The sequence below is a fragment of the Manis pentadactyla genome, chromosome 11 (genome assembly GCF_030020395.1).
Source record: "Manis pentadactyla isolate mManPen7 chromosome 11, mManPen7.hap1, whole genome shotgun sequence".
Lineage (NCBI taxonomy): Eukaryota > Metazoa > Chordata > Mammalia > Pholidota > Manidae > Manis > Manis pentadactyla.
Genome location: NC_080029.1, coordinates 119,295,334 through 119,314,642, shown reverse-complemented (window position 1 = coordinate 119,314,642; position 19,309 = coordinate 119,295,334). Strand labels below are relative to the sequence as shown.

Sequence of the window (19,309 nt, the reverse complement as noted above, 5' to 3'; positions counted from 1 at the left end):
AATTCCCTGAGTTTTCTTGTATCTTCTTTAACATTAAGGAATAATTCACATTCTCTAGTTCTTTAACCTCATCTCTCACTGTGCTTTCACCTATTGTCTGTAGTTAAACCACAATATTTTTGGGTTTTCTTTGGTCACTATACTTGCAGTTCAAGAGTTAATCTGAAATGCTTTTCTCTCAGATGTTAATTAAATAGATTTACCATTTCATTTAATTCATGTCTCTGAATACTGAAATGTTACCTCTTAGCTCTTTCCTTACTATGCTATCTAAAATGCCATGCTGATCCTCAATTCTCTGTTTCCTTACTCAGCTTTAATAGTCTTTATAGCACTTATCACCACCCAAAATTATACTAAGTATTCAATTTTTTTCCGTTTGTCAGTCTGTCTCACTAAAATGTATTTTCTGTAAGATCTGGAAACACTGTCTTTTCTGAATCACCATCAATGCCTAGAACAGTTTGGCACAATATAGATTTTAATAAATATGTGTTGGATTGATGGGCCTTTAGATGGGTGGATAAATTAACAATATCTTAGGTTACAAAGAAAAATGGTACTTTTTTCCTTCTATAATCATTTCTTTAGACTATAAATGCTAAAGTGCAAGTAGTGACTTTTTGTGGGTCAGCTTTGTTCTGGCTTACACAGGACCTTTGGCTTCCACTCCTGCCGTACCATACATTTACTCCGGTGCTTTCAGCAGTTCCTTAAGGCTTTGTTTATTAATGGGCCAGAATTGAATGAATGAAATATTAGGAAGGGCTGGGTTCATTATGATAATAAGGATGAAAGTTGTGTTTGCCATAGTGAAATCACTACTATTGATGGATATGTTTACTTGTTCTGTGGTTCAACAGTGATTTTCTTGTGTTTTATTATCAATAGTCTAAAAATTTATTGTAAGAGTGAAACAGGAAGTAGCTTGCCATGACCATGACTGTTTAAATTTAATGTTAGTTTGATTCCTATAGGTTTGATACAATTTTCTCTTTGATTTGAAACTGAAAATGTAAAGATTCTGCTTATTTTATGACTTGGGTTGGCTTGGTTGGATTTCTTAAGAGAACTAACTTTCTTTTTGATTATACCGGTGATTTCACCAGTGCAATGATATGTCCTCCCCTACTTCATCTTGGCATTGAAAACCCTACAAGTTAATACTTCGGAAGCTCAAGAAGGATATTTAGGTGTTGATATGCAGGAGCCAGAGCTGGCATAGCAAAATGACATAGGCCAAGTATGTCTCAGTATCTTCCTCTCACTGTGCCTCTTCCTACCCACCAATTGCCTAGCCACCCTGTTAAATCTCCTGTTCCAGGAAATTATTTCTACTGTGAACCATTTCTTTACCTCATCTTCCCAATCATAATTGCTATTCTTTATGTTCTGGTTCTTCAGAGCTCTATTCTGGACCTTTCTTATATTTTAATGTGCTATCCAGTTTGTTTTTATTTCTGTAAGGGTCTTTTGTAGCAATGTCTTTTTATCCACTGGAATAATCCTTAATGGGTATATTTGGCATTTTGGCAGATTGTAGAACAGATATATGAGAACTAATTTGTGAATCAAACCACAAAGATAGACAGATATTCTGTAGGAATATGGCAAGGATGGGAAGGAGGGAAAGAAATAAAAAACTAGGCAGTCTAGAAAGAATAAAAAGCTTTTCACAGAAATTAATTATAAATTTTAACATGTTTTTTAACTTCATTTTTCCAAACAGAAGGAGTTGAGATCCTTTTTTGTTCTAATATTGTTAAGGTATATATATGATATTACAGCAGTCTTAGATTTAAAGAAGTTTATGTCCAAAGTAAAGTTGTAAACTTGCTAAGTTCTTGTCATTGATGTGCAGACTTCTACAAATGCTACATTCTTAACCTGTTTTTCAGTATGCAAGTATGCTTGCCATAAGAAGTGCTGCCTGAAAACCACAGCCAAGTGCTCTAAAAAGGTAAGAATAACAGAGTTCTTGGTCTTTGTGTTTTGTGGAAAGAAATCAAGACCTCTGTGATAGTTTTATAGAGCAGTGGCTTTCAAACTTTTTGATCACAAATCATACTAAGAAAATACGTTTGATGTCATGATCCAGCATAGACTGAATTGATTTTTCTGGAACTATACTTACCCTTACTACATGGAAGCTACAGAACTGATTTCATAACCGAAAATCTATTAAACACTGCTTTTAAAGATTTTCTTTAAAATCTTACAAGTCTTTAAACACTCGTGAGGCTTCCTAGAAGTCAGAGCAGTCAAAAGAGCTTTTAGAACTCTCATAGGGCCATAGAGACAAAAGTTGAAGTTTGTGATTGCCAAGACTTGAGGGACCATGGTCTAGACATACAGAGAAGTAAGCCTGAAACCCAGAGGTTTCCCCTCAAGGCATTTTCTGAATTCTTAGGCTACATGGTCAGAAGGCTAAGAATCTAATCAGAAAAGCAGATTAGAGTTTTCTATAGTCTCAGTGATAAGAGAGAAAAATTATATGATTTATCTTCAAAGAGGGACCCTAGTCAATCCCCTAGACTCCTGGAACTATATTTACCTTTACTGCAAAAGAGCTACTAAACTGATTTTCATAATCTCAATGAGACCCCTTAAGAGCTATACTCTAGAAAAGGGGGTAAACTATTTATTGATAGACTGTATTTATAAAAACTGCATACTAGTTTTGAGGCCACTCTTGATTATACTAAGATGATCTGTTCCTTGTTTTAGCTATCCACCAGAGAAAATTGAATGAGCCCTCTCTAAAGAGAGATAACATAGTCTAGAGTCTTACAATTTGCTCAATTTTAGCATCAGACATTAAGAAATGAGACTAAGAAAAACAAGTAGACAATATCAATAGACTCATAGCCCAGTTACTGAATACTACAAATTGAATACTGAATACTAGATAAAAAGAAATTTCTTTTTTATCAGAAAACTGAAATACATATTAGTAAAAGAGTGAAATGGAAATTCTAAAAATAAAACATGCAATTGAAATTATGAACTCAAAAGATGGGTTTAACAGTGTATTAGCTATAGGAGAAGAGAAGATTGGTGAACTGAAAGATAGGTTAGTAGAAAGATCCAAGCATGGAGAGTAAGAAGAATGGGGAAATACAAAAATAAACATGAGAAACATATAGGAAAGGATGAAAGGTTCTTAAATGTGTATAACTGGAATCCAGGAGGAAATGAGAGAGAACAGGGGGATACAACATTTGTCCAACAAATCAAGTCACAGGTTCATGAACCACTTTAATCAAAAGTGGGATAAATAAAAAGAAAACCATGCCAGATGAACAATGCTCCAAATGAAAGGAAAAAATTTCTTAAAAGCAGTCTTAAGAAAAATTTCTTAAGGAGCAGCGAAAAGACTGACAACTGACCTTGCAACAGAAATTATAGAAGCCAAGGCAGTGGCTTGGCATATTTTAAGTGTTATAGGAAAATTATGCCAACATAGAATTTTGTAGCCACTAATAGTATCCTTCACAGTGAAAATGATGTGAAGACATTTCCAAACAAACAAAGACTCAGAATTTGTCACCAGTAGGCATGCACTAAGATAATTACTAATGGAAGTTCTCTAGGCATAAGGAAAATGATCTCAGATGGAAACAGAAACATAGGAAGGAATGAAGAACAGCAGAAAGAGTAAATAATATGTGTAAATATAAATGAATATTAACTAATAACAGTAAATGTCTTGTGGGTTAAAGTGTATGTAGAATTAAAATGCATGACAGCAACACAAATGTTGTTTGGGTGAATAGAGTTAAACTTTGCCAAGGTTCTTGGGTTATTGGGAGTGGTAAAGGTTTTAATATATGAGACTTAAAAATGTTATGTATATTTGTTGTAGTCCTTAAAATCACCACTAAAAGAATACCAAATATATAGCTTAAATTAAGATAATAGAGATGGGAAAATGGAAAAACGAAAAATAGTTGATTAAAAGACAAAAAAATGAGAGAAACGGAAACATAAATCACATCAAAGAAAATAGTGAATTCTAAATATAAGTCTAGGTATATTGGTAATTACGTGGAATGTTAATATACCCAAATATTTCCTGTTAAACAATTTCCAATTAAAATATCCAAATACTTCCAATTAAAAGATTAGTTTAAAAGTGTCTGAAAAATCTCAATGACATGCTGCTGTTTACAAGAGACAAATGGATATAAATTACACAAAGGTTGAAAATAAAAGGATGTAAAGATACAGCATGCTAAGGGTGAACAGTAGAAAGGTGGCATAGCTGTACTAATACTAAAATGTACTTTAGGGCAAGAAGCATTACTTCAGAAAAAGTGTTTCCTAATGATAAAATGGTCAACCCATCAGAGATAAAAAATTCTCACTTTAGAAAAGTCTAATATTTTAGCTTCAATACTTAGTAAATAAAAATTAAGTAAAGATGCAAGTGATATAAAAAACAGAACTAAAAAACTTGACCTAGTTGACATGTATTGCACCTTGCATCCTGTAAGTGCTTGGACACACAGTCTTTCCAAGGACATGTGGAACATTTGACATAACTGATCATAGTTTGGGTCATAAATCAAGTCCATAGAAATTTCAAAGTACTGAAAATATTGACAGTATATTCTTTGATCAGAATGGAGTTGTTATAAAGCAACACAAAACAGATAAATAGGCAATTTTCAAATGTTTGGAAATTAAGTGGTATACTGTAAATTACAATAAAAATGGAAAAATATTTTGTACTAAATGACAAAGGATGATATAGCAAAAGTGTGGATACCAGTAAAGTTATAATTAGAGGAATGTTTTAGCTATTTAAATGAATGCAATTAGAAAGGATACAAAGACAGAAATTATCTAAACTTGCATCTCCAGAAGTAGAAAAAAATAATCCCAGCAAATTAAACCCAGAGATAGAAGGAAGATAATAAAGAGAAATAAATGAAATAAAAAATATTTGTGCAAGAGATAAAAATGCACAAAGCCAAATTTTAGCTCTTTGAAAACACAAAACAATGGATAAACTCTTAGCAAAAGTGATCAGTAAAAAGAATTAAAAAAAACAGGAATTGTCATTATCAAGATGAGTCATACCTATTAAAGTAGAATCTGAATAAATAAATTATGGTGTATTTGTATACTGGAATACTATATAGCAATGAGATTAAACTGTTGGTACTCACAGACGTAATGTTGAATGAAAGAAGCCAGAAACAAAACAGTGCATACTGTATTATTCCATTTAAATAAAGTTAAAAAATAGGTGAAATTAACTCATGGTATACATAATACCATTAATATAATGTTCAAGGTCAGGTAAAACTAATTTATAGTGCCAGAAGTACAGTACTGGTTATTTGTGAATGGTGAAACAGAGTGGCTGGGAGGGTCTGAAGCGAATTTTATACTGCTGGTTATATTCCGTTTCTTGATTTGAGTCCTGGTAACAAGTATGCACTTACTTTGTCAAAGTCTATCAAGCTGTACAGTTATGATTTGTACACTTTTCTATATGTATGACATACTTCTATAAGATTTTATTTAAAATTCACAAGTTAATTTGGAGGGAAAACAGTTATAAAAACATGGACAGTTGACCCTTAAGCAATGCTGGGGTTGGGATGCTAACTCTTCCTAACCCTCACTCACTGTTGTCAAAAATCCATGTATAACTTTGACTCTCCCAAAACGTAACTACTAATAAACAGCCTGCTATTGATGGGTAGCTTTACTGATAACATAAACAGTCAGTTAAACAGTGTAGGTATTATATACACTATATTCTTACAGTAAAGTAAGCTAGGGAAAAGAAAATGTTTTTTCAAATTGTCACAAATCTCCAAAAAAAAATCCAATATATTGAAAAAATGTCACATATAAGTGGACTTAGTTCAAACCTGTTTTGTTCAAGGGTCAGCTGAACAGGAAACTCAATGTTAAATTCTTTTCAGTTGAAAATAGTAAGATTAATTTTTCCCTTAATTTCAAAAAACAAGTTTTTAGCATGCTTGGCTTAGATTAGTTGGTTTCAGATCAAACTACTTTAAGAATTTTATTTAATGCCCTCAAGTAATTTTATTTCTTTGCTTTCACAAGTCTTAAGTGTTAACATTCTTTTTTTTTTTTTTTGAGAGGGCATCTCTCATATTTATTGATCACATGGTTGTTAACAACAATAGAATTCTGTATAGGGGAGTCAATGCTCAATGCACAATCATTAATCCACCCCAAGCCTAATTTTCGTCAGTCTCCAATCTTCTGAGGCATAACGAACAAGTTCTTACATGGTGAACAAATTCTTACATAGTGAATAAGTTCTTACATGGTGAACAGTACAAGGGCAGTCATCACAGAAACTTTTGGTTTTGATCATGCATTATGAACTATAAACAATCAGGTCAAATATGAATATTCGTTTGATTTTTATACTTGATTTATATGTGGATCCCACATTTCTCCATTTATTATTATTATTATTATTATTATTATTTTTTTTTTTTTTTTTAATAAAATGCTGAAGTGGTAGGTAGATGTAAGATAAAGGTAGAAAACTTAGTTTAGTGTTGTAAGAGAGCAAATGTAGATGATCAGGTGTGTGCCTGTAGACTATGTGTTAATCCAAGCTAGACAAGGGCAACAAAACATCCATGGATGCAGAAGATTTCTCTCAAAACAGGGGGGGTGAAGTTCTAAGCCTCACCTCTGTTGATCCCCAATTTCTCACCTGATGGCCCCCCTGCGACTGTGCCTGTCGTAGGTTGTTCCTCCCTTGAGGAATCTTACCCATCTCTGGCTAACCAGTCATCTTCCGGGGCCATACAGGGAAGTATAAAGTTGGTAAGTGAGAGAGAAGCCATATTGTTTGAAAAGGTTAGCTTTTTACTTCTTTGCATATTTATGCCCTGTTGCTTCTATGCCCAGCATTTGTCTTGAGGTTTCATTACCACTTGGAGGAATTATGATACTCAGTAAATTCGATATGAGGCATGAATTCTATTTAAGGGTTGTAATTAGGAAGGAAGAAGAAAAGCTATAGAGGTAGCAGACGGAAGAAAACATGGGAAGATTGATTATTTCTTTGACATATCTTCTTGTAGAGTAACTTAAGCATGTATAGGTTTTAAACTACTAATTAAATTGCCCACACACATTAACATAATAGGAATACAGTTACATAACCAAAGCAGATCTATAATTACCAGCCATCTCCAGTGAAGCGAAGAAAACCAGTTAGGCACCCTAGGCATTTGTGAGAATTTGTCTATGATATGATGGATATTATCCAACTGTACTTGAACAGTCTGAGAGAAATCAGACAAATTAAAACAGCCCATTCCTGGGAACTGTTCACATTCCATATGTTCTTTTAACAGTAGATAGTCTGTAGTTGTAAGATTTTGGAGCACTACAATTTGCACTTCTCCTAATTCTTGGTTGAGTTCCAACAGTACAGATCCAGTCAAATTTGTTGTTTTACTGTATGCACAGGCCAGCTTAGATATCTCCTTCCTCATTCCCATGGCAAGTCCAGGAGCTGGTGGGATGAGTGCATCTACAGCTGCAGCAGTGCGTGGATCTTTGTTGGGGTTTTTTGATGATCATCTTCTGGCATGAGCCTTCCAGAGAGTGCTGATGTTGGAAGTTCTTTTTCATATCGTATCTTAGTTCATTTTCGGGGTAGCCCAATTAGGCTTTGATCCTCTGTATAAACACAAACAGACCCTTTGCCCACACTTTGATATGCCCTTTATACCCTTGTGTAGAACTCATTGGAGGAGTGTTAACATTCTTAATGCCCTAGAGATAGTTGTAACTTTAAATAAATAAATTATATGGATGCATGTGTGTGTCACAGTAATAAAAAGAAGTTTGGCTAAAGTTTACATTGTTTATGTTTGTTAGTTTGTATTATTGAGGTATAGTTGATATATTATACAGATGGCCAACAGACACATGAAAAGGTGCTCCACATCACTAATCATCAGGGAATTACAAATCAAAACCACAATGAGATACTACCTTATACCAGTCAGAAAGTTTATTTTGTTTTAATCATTGCAGTATTTTATTTCCTTAACAATTTATTGAGCATTTGCCATATAGCAGATACTGTGCTATGTATATTGGTCTGTAACTTAATCTTTACAATAACCCACTGTAATTAAATGGTGATATTTTTGTTGCAAATGTGAAACAACCTCAATAACTTACTTCTTAGAGCAACAGTTCAAAATTTTAACTTACATCCTCTAAATATTCCAGAAAGTGTCTTTCTATTTCACCTCAGACCTAGATGTACTTTTAAGAGATGTTGCCTTACATTTAAGATAATTTAACATGCTCCAAAGTAGACATACCACTAATTCTTCTAAGAATTAAGTGCTGGAATGCAGAGTATATAGAGATAAATAATGCATAAAATATAAAACATATATCGTCCCCTAATTAAAATTCTCTGGTAACTTCCTTTAGCTTTCAGGACAGGATCCAAATTTTGTAACTTAGTACCCAAAACCCTTTATGATTTTTTTCTCATTTTTTTCAGTCATAGCAGATTACTTTTAATTTGTTTTGCCCAACTTTGTAGTTCTGTGTTTTCTCTGCCTAAGAAGTTCTTTTCTTGCCTTCTTTATTTATGTACTATTTGCTTTCCAACAGTTAGGTCAGGCATCAGGCCTTCTCAAGGTCATTACTTATTGCTCAGCCCAATTCTTCCTGATCTTGCTGTTTCACTTCTGTGGTTCCATTACTCCTAATAAATCTGTTGTTACTGTTTTATTTACCTCCACACACTAACACTTGTTTTATTTACCTCCACACACTAACAACTAGAAGTGTTAGTGTGTGGAGGTAAATAAAACAGTAACAACAGATTTATTAGGACACTCTTACTTGATTTTGTTACCTAGCACATAAATGGCAAGTGTATTAAGATTGGAAAAAGACATTAGAATTAATTCAAGTAGAACCTTAAATGTTAGAATCAGGAATGTTTGCACCTTATTTTGATATTTACTGACTAGCCCCAGAAGATTCTTGAGGATAATAAAATAGATTTTATATACTGTACAATATATTAAAAGGGGAGAAAATGGATGTGAGGAAATTCATCTAGAAGCTGTTGGATGCATCCAGGTGGGCAGTGATGTAGGTTTGAACTTGGATGATGGCACTGAGAACAGGAAAGAAAAAAATAGTGTGTACTAATTGACTAAAAGAACTTGTCACTGATCCCACGCAGACTGAAGGAGAGCGGGGTATACAGTGTCAGGCTAGGGAAAGAGAATGGTGTAAGGGAAGGAAAGGACAACAAGGAAGACTGACAAAAAAGGTTTCAGCCTCAGAGTTAACACCTGGCATTCTTCGTTTCTGTGAATTGCTTCAAATAATCTTAAGAAGAAGCTGTTTTTTGCAGTCACATAAACTATAGTCAGTAAGGTAAGATGTCAGATACACTATTGAAGTAAGAGCTAGTACACTAATCAAGGGCCAGTCTGTACATGCCTCTGCCTTTAACTATGTCACCAGTGTTCAGTTCATCTTCACTAAAGTTTACATAAGCATCAAAGCATTTTTATGCTTCAGAAATTATTGGCAATTCCAATTCATATCAAATCATATTTTCTAATGGTACCTGATAAATGTTTAACATACAAAGTCTGTCCCCTTCTCCCTTGTTCAAATCTCATCTTTACATTGTGGCTCTGAGGGAAGTATAATAAACCTATGGGACCGAAACTAGACTGGGTGGGAGAACTCTCTTCGCTCGTGTTCCTCCGCTCCATCCGCGGGCGCCCTCGCTCCCCAGTCTGGAGGGGCCCTCGCCTCTCCACCGGCCCCTTCCAGGAAAACTCCGTGGGCGGATCCCCGGTGACCGACAGGCGCCAGGCCAATTACAGCAAAGGGGAGGAGCGAAGAGCCTCTCCACCCCTTTTCCCAGAGGCTGTGGGAAAAACACCTATTGATATGTAATTGGACTGTGGCCAGGGGAAAGATTCTGGAAATACTGTAATTTTACCCCAACATGAAGAGATTTTTAACAGGAAGGGAAACAGCAGTCTGTTGTCACTGCCTCCATTCTCTAACCCATTATTTTTTGGGGGGATTCCTGGTGGAAGAGAACTGAAACTCACACTCTCAACATTAACCATAATTTTCTTTTCCCCAACTGTCATAACTATGCTTAAAACTATAGGGAAATAAAGAATAGTTCCCCTTAAAGAATTGTTTAAATATGTTTAAAAATGTTTAAATGTATTTGGAAACAAAACAGTTATCTTCCATTTAGTATGATCCAGAGCTATCATCTCGACAATTTGGGGTTGAACTGTCCCGTTTGACCAGTGAAGACCGAACTGTTCCTTTAGTGGTAGAGAAGCTCATAAACTACATTGAAATGCATGGACTGTACACAGAAGGTATTTACCGCAAGTCTGGTTCAACCAATAAAATTAAGGAGCTTCGGCAAGGTCTAGATACAGGTAAGATAGTGTCCTCCAAACCAAGACCAAATACTTTTAAGTAGGCCATTTTATGCTCTTAAAAGTTTAATTACATGTTGATCCTTTTCTTGAGCCAAAAGAATGTAATCTTTTCTGTTTTGCTTGTTTATCATTTTGTGGCTTTCTAAGTCTTTGTTTTTGTGTGGTCAATTCAGCAAACATATATTGAGTGTGTCATTAATACAAGGCATTGTTAGGTACTTCAGACATCTTATTTAATCTTTTTAACAATTTGGTAAAATCATGATATCTAATTTACAAAGAAAATTGAAGTTCAGGTAAATTAAGCTGTTGATGGAGCAGGGCACTGTGCTGTTTTTATGCTAATCTTCATAACAATCTTATGAATTAAGGTGATACTCTTAGGCACAGATAAAGAAACTGAGGTTTACAGAGGATTTTGTCCAAAGATTCACCACCAGTTAAGTCAGTAAGTGACCATGCTGGGATATAACATCAGATGTTCTGAATCAATCTATAATCTAAACTATTGCCTATTAGTCTCTATTATTCTGACTCAGAGTGGTGTTCTTTCAGAGGCATCTTCTTGCCTTCCTACATTAATGACATAGTTATTTAAACTGATAGTTACCAGGTTAAATGTGTATCTGTAGAGCTCTGTTTTCAGTCCTGGAATGTATCCTGGGGTTTGACTTTGGCTTCATTCTCAACTTCTACTCTTTACTACTACTGGAGAGGAGTACATTTTTTGGAATCATATTAGGTACAAAGTTTGTCTCTGTGTTACCAAGAACCTATCCACATGCTTTTTCTTTCTAGGTTTTTGGTTTTTTTTTTAATGAATAAATAAGGGAGAAATGAATCAGTGTGGAAATAACATAAAATGCCTGGTAAAACTCAGGCAGGAGGTTCTGCCTACCAAGGTCAAAAATCTCCGTTTGAAGGCAGTTGCCAACTTTTCTCTTATATCTTGGGTCAGCACAAGTGAAAAATTATCCTGTATCCTTCCAGTCATCTCTTCTGTATAACCTTAGGGAGTTTATAAGTGAAACATATAAGTTGTTTCCTTTACAGTTCCTAAGCTTGATTATTACAGCCCTTTCATCTTTAAGAATAACTTAAAATCAGTCTTACTTTTTGAAAATGTTCTCTGCGTCCTTTTTCCATTTGTCCTGTAGAGGTTTGTTACTCAAAGTGTGTTACACAGACCAATCCACAAATACAGAAATTGAGAGCAAGCATTTAGAAAGATTTATGGCAGTTTAAAGTGCTTTTACATGAAAACGTGATCTTTTACATCTATCAGTCCACAACGGATTTGTAAAACAAACAAAAAACTTCCTTTACTTCAGTTAGAAGTGCTGTTCCAAAGCATGGAATTAGGTTGTTGAAGATATAATCAGTTTGATTTAGAACATGAAGGCTTCTTTTGGTTATGATAGTTTCTAAAGTGAATTATTTGAAACTCTTTGCATGTTTTGGCTTTGTTATCTAACTCTTGTCTCTAAACAGATACTGAGAGTGTAAACCTAGACGACTATAACATACATGTCATTGCAAGTGTGTTCAAGCAATGGCTTCGTGATTTGCCCAATCCACTTATGACCTTTGAACTCTATGAGGAATTTCTCCGAGCAATGGGTAAGCACAGGCTTTCCTCAAAGTTCAGGAGAAGTTCTATACTTGAGAAAGGAATGTCATCTTCATTATAGACTATTTAACCATCCTCTACTGGTTTAGTCTGTATAGATCCAAAAGCAAACTTCAGACAATACAAAACTGCCAGTGTACTTTGACCTATTCAGATACTTTTATAGCTTCATAAAAATGTCAGTGTCTTTAAAATTTTCTGGGTGAGTCACAATTCTCACAAAGAAATTGAGAGGCTGTGATTATAAACAAGTTAAAAGATTAAATAGAAGATTTCAGGGCTAGCTTATGTTCATTTCAATTGTGAATCTAAGCAAGAACTCTGTAAAGCTGGCTGGCTATTTTATGCTGGGCCTAATAGGTTATAAAGTTTAGTTTTTCAGAGCTACACATATATAGGATATATAGGATATTGGTGAAAGAAGGCCTGCCTAGGAGTGTTTAGACCTTGAGGCATCATTCCTCAAATTCGCCTAAGAGTGATTTTTGGATTATTTGGCAGTTGATTCATTTTAATGGTGAATCAGTCTGCCACAAAATGCCTTGAAAAATAGGGCATCTCTTTCACCTAGCTAAAATCAAGGATTACTGAGATATACATATTAAAACTAAGGAGACTACTTAATGAATATAGAACTCAAGCAAAGGGAGATTTGTGGTAATGGTGAGTTGCAGTTTTCCCACCATAGAGGTATGACCATCTCTCCTAAAATTCTAAAACTCTAAAGCCAACCTCCCCTGCTACCTAGTGTCTGTCCAGAAGGATGTTCGTAAGAGGGGTTATTCACTCTTATTTGCTCCTCTTACTGTTTTTAGGCCTTCAGGAGAGGAAAGAAACAATCCGTGGTGTATACTCTGTGATTGACCAGCTCTCCAGAACTCACCTCAATACATTGGAACGCCTTATCTTTCATCTAGTCAGGTAACTTCCAGAAGCAAGGGCATATTTAACAGTTTCTCTTTGATTCTTTTAAAGAAATGAGGAGTTTGGTAAACTGACAGATCTTTTTTTAACCTATTTATGAAGTTAGTGCCTCAAACAGGTGGTTACAAATCTTTGGAGCAGAAAGCCTCAGCTGCATGGCAGGTGTTTCTCTGCCCTGTTGACCATGTAACTTCAGCCTGATGGTGGCACTGTGTAGCCCAGCTTGTTACCTAACTCCTGACCTAGAAAGGATGTGTATCTGTTGACATCACCTAATTCATAGGAGATAGTTCAGATGGTGCTCAGGGACTGACTGATGAAAGAGACTTGAAACTATCCTTCCCTGACTGTAAATATCAGCAGTAGTTGGGAAGAAAGCTGTCTTTGTTGCTGGATAAATATCTAATAATGACTGTCTGAAAATACCTTAAAGTCTGTGCTCTGCATTGTTCAGACTCTTTCTTCTAGGGATGGTGACCTCGGTTACTGGGTCAGAAATTTCCTTTGATAAGCTCTCTGCTGGCCTACATTACCTCAAGGAAGGAACCAGAGGCATTTTCCAGACGCAAAGGAGCAGCATGGGGAAAAGTCTCTAGTATCACCCTTCAACTGCTGATATATCTTTCCATTATTATGTGGTTGCTGTCATAGGCCTTCTTTCTTTCATCTCTTATCTCCCTACTATTTTCTCTTTTTAATCCCTGTTTCACTTTTTTTTGTTTGTTTGTTTTTTAGGATTGCTCTACAGGAAGACACTAATCGAATGTCTGCCAATGCTTTGGCCATTGTGTTTGCACCATGTATTCTCCGTTGTCCTGACTCTATTGACCCACTACAAAGCGTGCAGGACATCAGTAAGACTACCACGTAAGTCTAGTCACTATCACATCACCACAGGAAGACTACAGGGACTTCTGAGTCAGTGTAGTCACTTTATCTAGGTACCAAACATAGTGAATGATTTCATAAATTCAGATTTTTTAAGAAGATTGCTAAACGCCATTGGGTTTTCTTGTGTTGAAGATGAAAAATTTCTTTAGATTCTATTCAGCTGAGTGTCATTTGTTTTGAAGGGTCTTATTTTTAAAATCTGTTCTTTTTAAGGAATATGGTTTCTAACTATGTTTTAAAATCCCATTTTACCAAATTACGTACACTTTGTATCTTCCTGTAATCTAGTCTAACTGTGGTCTTATGGCTCTGAATCCCTTTTGTCTTAGTATTTCAATATTCTTGTATTTCATCTTGGCCTTTTTTCATGGGCCTCTGCTTTCCTTCTTAACCCTATTTCTTAACCTTGATTGCAAAAAAAGCTTTAAAAAAATCCTTGTGTTTGTGTCCCATCCTCAGAATGTCTGATTCAATTGGTCTGGGGTATGGCCTGGGCACTGGGACTTAGGATGGCTCCTCAGACAGACGCTGAAGTGCAGAGCAGCCAAAGTTATGAACCACCATTCCAAATCCTGTCTCTGAGCTCATAAAAGATGGGATGTTGATTTTTCTTTCATTTTCCTTCTACCATCTACAGCACTTAGCAAAAAACAGTCTATAGATGCTATACTTTATTTACTTTGGCTCTTAACAGTTTTCTCTCTTTCCCCCTGTTCTAGCTGTGTGGAGCTGATTGTTGTTGAACAAATGAACAAATATAAGGCTCGTCTCAAAGACATCAGTAGCCTGGAATTTGCTGAGAATAAGGCAAAAACCAGGCTGTCACTGATTCGAAGATCAATGGTAAGATGCAAGACATGGAATCACAGGGGAAAATGGGAGCCTTCCTGGGTTTTAAAATGTGTATTTATGATATAGAAAAAGGTTATTCTCACATGGAACAAGTGGGGGGAAAAATCACCTTATCTCAGGCTACTATGGGAGCCTCATGTTTGGTCTTTTAGCTCTCTTTAGTTACATGTACAGAATTTTAAAAATCAAGTGTTGCGGTAAAATGGTGGTGATTTAATGATGTGCTATGTTTTCTTTTCTGTCTTTTTATAAAAACCTAACCTGTCCTAACTTTTTTCTCTACTTCTTGCACTGTCTGTTTTCACCCTCACCCATATCACTTTTGGTGGTCCTGCCAGTATTCCTTGGGAGGTAGAGACCTTAATCATTTGTGATTTATAAAGGAATGGAATTCCATTTGTGTGTTTACTGTTATCAAATAAAGCTTTCTTCAAGGTTTGGTTATTAGGTTTTAAAAAGAGCCTTGCAAAAATGATAGTTTATTTCCTACATTTGCCCACTTTTCTGTTTAGTATCTTCCTTTTAACTAGTGACATATGTATAGATAACTCCAGTTTTCACTGACCAATAATCAAAAAGGTCTGTGTAACTGGAAAACTACTCCTGTTAAATTTAAAAACATTTAAATGAAAAATTTAATCATTTGCTACCCTCGGCTTCAGTTTTAAAACAAAATTGTAATAATGAACACCCACTCAGATCCCCTGTAAATCTGTAACAAGAAGCAGGCTTCCACATCATCGTGCCCCTGCCTTTTCAGGGACCTAGCCAAACTTTCTCTATATCCTCATAGTAGGTATATAAATTAGCATTAAAGTAACTATTTCTTTCTTTACTAATTAAACTGGCACAGAATGAGCACTCAACAAATGTCATTTGATTAATTTAGTGAAGGGTCTCTTTTACGAATATAAACACAGATCTTTTCTGAGCAGTTTGAATGTATTAAATAAAGTCCATCACACTACTTAAATCTTTTCCCCAGAAAATGAAAAGAAAATCTCCATTTAAAAGTGAAGCCCTTTCTGTAGTATGAATGTTCAGGAGCTCAGTACTGAGAGGTCTAATTTTCCAGTGCCCATCCAGGGAGGAAGAAGGGGACCTTTTACTGTAAAGTTGCTTTTCAAAGTAGGTAGACAAGCTGTGATGTTTTGCTGATGCTGCAGAACATGGATATATTCCGTCCATTGAAAAATTAAACCTCTTTTAATGGGGCAATGACATGTACATTCTAACCTTCTGCTTTCCTTTTCATGTCCTTCCTAATCCAGAAACCTGTACTAATTGCAGTTAGATTTATGAGCATTACCCGCAGTTCAGTCTCGGTATGTATTGATATTGAAATGTGTCACAGCCACTTTACATTATTGTCTCTCATTCATCCAGGAGTTGTTCTGCTCTGTCTATCATCCATGCCTGTCCACCCTCCGTGTGCAGCCCCAGTTCAGGTCCCACTTCCTGACCAGCCTTCTCTTGATTGCCTCTTATTCTCTTTCTTTAGAATCTTTATTTTTCTTCCTCTCTTTTATGGAGTTGAACAGTGTCTATTTACAATATACTGACTTATCCTCTTTGTCAGATAAGCCTCTTTGTGGATTTCTTCTTTGGTTGGATCATTGAAGGGTGAACATTGAAAGTATTGAGGTATCAAGTTAATTTATGTCCTATGAATTTTGTTCTCATCAATCTTCTCTACTTTAATACTTGTTATAGCTTCAGCATCCTTCACCATTAGTAATGCTTATTTGCCCACTCATATTTCAGACTTTGATGGTGTCTTCCCAGACATAGAAGCATGGCTCTTACCTACTTAACATTTCTCAGACAGAGCAGCAAATAGTAGTGAGAAATTCGATGGACTGGTTCTAGACTTAAATATCATCATGTAAATTAGTTCATAGCAGGATTGCATTGATTGTGCAAAAAAGGAATGGAGAATTGTAAAGCTAAGAACACCAGTATATAAGGAAACAAGTTTTAGAGACCATCCATCTATAACCACTTCATTGAGGTTATCTATTTACTGGGGATATAAGTAAAACTCAGTTTTGCTTTTTATCTAGTAACTTAGCTCCCAACTCTATGTGTCAAACCCCCCTTTCCTACTACATATCAACTACTTTAACAGCATCTTGTCACTATTCCATAATTTACAAATGCTGTAGTCTCATTCTAGTATTTAAGACTTATTTCTCTTCCTATTAAAACTTCAGTCACATGCTTGATCTAGTACTCTTCTTACTTTCTCCCTTGACAGAGTGAACCTTAATCTGGAATTGAAAACTTTAGGGGTGGGTGAGTAGGTTCTTTCTGTCACATGCCTCTGCCCTCTCTCTTTCTTGTGCTTTGCCTTACTCTGGTGTTAAAACTGAGGATAGAAAGGTAAACATGCCTGAACCTTTGGTAACCACAAATCTAAAGCCTGCAATGGCAGTAAATATGTATGTATTGATAATCACCCTAAATGTAAATGGACTGAATGCACCAATCAAAAGACATAGAGTCACTGAATGGATAAAAAAAACAAGACCCATCTATATATTGCCTACAAGAGACTCACTTTAAACCCAAAGACATACACAGACTAAAAGTGAAGGGATGGAAAAAGATATTTCATGCAATTAAAAGAGAGAAAAAAGCAGGAGTTGCAGTACTTGTATCAGACAAAATAGGCTTCAAAACACAGAAAGTCACAAGAGACAAAGAAGGACATTACATAATGATAAAGCAGTCAATCCAACAAGAAGATATAACCATTATAAATATCTATTCTCCCAACACAGGAGCACCTACATATGTGAAACAAATACTAACAGAATTAAAAGGGGAAATAGAATGCAATGCATTCATTCTAGGAGACTTCAACACTCCACTCACTCTGAAGGACAGATCAACCAGACAGAAGATAAGTAAGGACACAGAGGCACTGAACAACACATTAGAACAGATGGACCTAACAGACATCTACAGAACTCTACACCCAAAAGCAACAGAATAAACATTCTTCTCAAATGCACATGGAACATTTTCAACAACAGATCATATACTAGGCCACAAAAAGAGCCTCAGTAAACTCAAAGATTGAAATTGTACCAACCAGCTTCTCAGACCACAAAGGTATGAAACTAGAAATAAATGACGCAAAGAAAATGAAAAACCCACAAACACATGGAGGCTTCACAACATGCCCCTAAATAACCAATGGATCAATGACCAAATAAAAACAGAGATCAAGCAATATATGGAGACAAATGACAACAACAATAATTCAACACCGCAAAATCTGTGGGATGCAGCCAAGGCTGTGCTAAGAGGAAAGTATATTGCAATACAGGCCTACCTCAAGAAAGAAGAACAATCCCATATAAGCAGTCTAAACTCACAATTAATGAAACTAGAAGAACAACAAATGAGGCCCAAAGGCAGTAGAAGGAGGGACATAATAAAGATTATAGCAGAAAGAAATAAAATCTACAAGAATAAAACAATAGAAAGAATAAATGAAAGCAAGAGCTGGTTCTTCGAGAAAATAAACAAAATAGATAAACCCCTAGCCAGACTTTTCAAGAAAAAAAGAGTTTAAACACATAAAGAGAATCAGAAATGAGAAAGGAAAAATCACTATGGACACCACAGAAATACAAAGAATTATTAGAGAAACTATGAAAAATTATATGCTAACAAACTGGATAACCTAGAAGAAATGTGCAACTTTCTAGAAAAATACAACCTTCCAAGGCTGACCAAGGAAGAAACAGAAAATCTGAACAGACCAATTACCAGCAACAAAATTGAACTGGAAATAAACACCTACCTAAGAACAACACCCCTGAACCAGATGGCTTCACCACTGAATTTTATCAAACATTTAGTGAAGACCTAATACCCATTCTCCTTAAAGTTTTCCAAAAAATAGAAGAGGAGGGAATACTTCCAAATTCATTCTATGAGGCTAGCATCACTCTAATACCAAAACCAGGCAAAGACACAACAAAAAAAGAAAATTACAGACCAATATCCCTGATGAATATAGATGCAAAAATACTCAACAAAATATTAGCAAACCTAATTCAAAAATATATCAAAAAGATCAACCATCATGATCAAGTAGGATTTATTCCAGGGATGCAATGATGGTACAACATTCAAAAATCCATCAACATCATCCACCACATCAACAAAAAGGACAAAAACTACATGATCATCTCCATAGATGCTGAAAAAGCATTCAAATAATTCAACATTCATTCATGATAAAAACTCTCAACAAAATGGGTACAGAGGGCAAGTACCTCAACATAATAAAGGCCATATATGAAAAATCCACAGCCAACATCATACTTAACAGTGAGAAGCTGAAAGTCTTTTCTTCCTTTCTTTTTTTTATTATTTTGGTATCATTAATCTATAATTACATGAGCAACATTATGTTTACTAGACTTCCCCCATAATCAAATCCCCCCCACATACCCCATTACAGTCACTGTCCATCAGCGTAGTAAGATGCTATCACTACTTGTCTTCTCTGTGTTATACA

At 35.4% G+C, this 19,309-nt stretch overlaps 1 protein-coding gene across 8 annotated transcripts in view; it reads left to right on the top strand.

Annotated features, from left to right (window-relative positions):
- Positions 1-19,309, top strand: part of MYO9A (myosin IXA) — a 358,540-nt gene that overhangs the window by 302,251 nt on the left and 36,980 nt on the right. For 6 of the 8 annotated variants that reach the window (XM_057488942.1, XM_057488943.1, XM_057488944.1 and 3 more), the window contains 7 exons: positions 1,899-1,960; positions 10,280-10,472; positions 11,967-12,095; positions 12,921-13,026; positions 13,765-13,896; positions 14,640-14,763; positions 16,044-16,097. In XM_057488942.1, the coding sequence (XP_057344925.1) occupies positions 1,899-1,960; positions 10,280-10,472; positions 11,967-12,095; positions 12,921-13,026; positions 13,765-13,896; positions 14,640-14,763; positions 16,044-16,097 (800 nt within the window). The remainder of the gene's footprint in view (positions 1-1,898; positions 1,961-10,279; positions 10,473-11,966; positions 12,096-12,920; positions 13,027-13,764; positions 13,897-14,639; positions 14,764-16,043; positions 16,098-19,309) is intronic. The other 2 variants (XM_036907835.2, XM_036907833.2) reach the window with 1 other exon arrangement.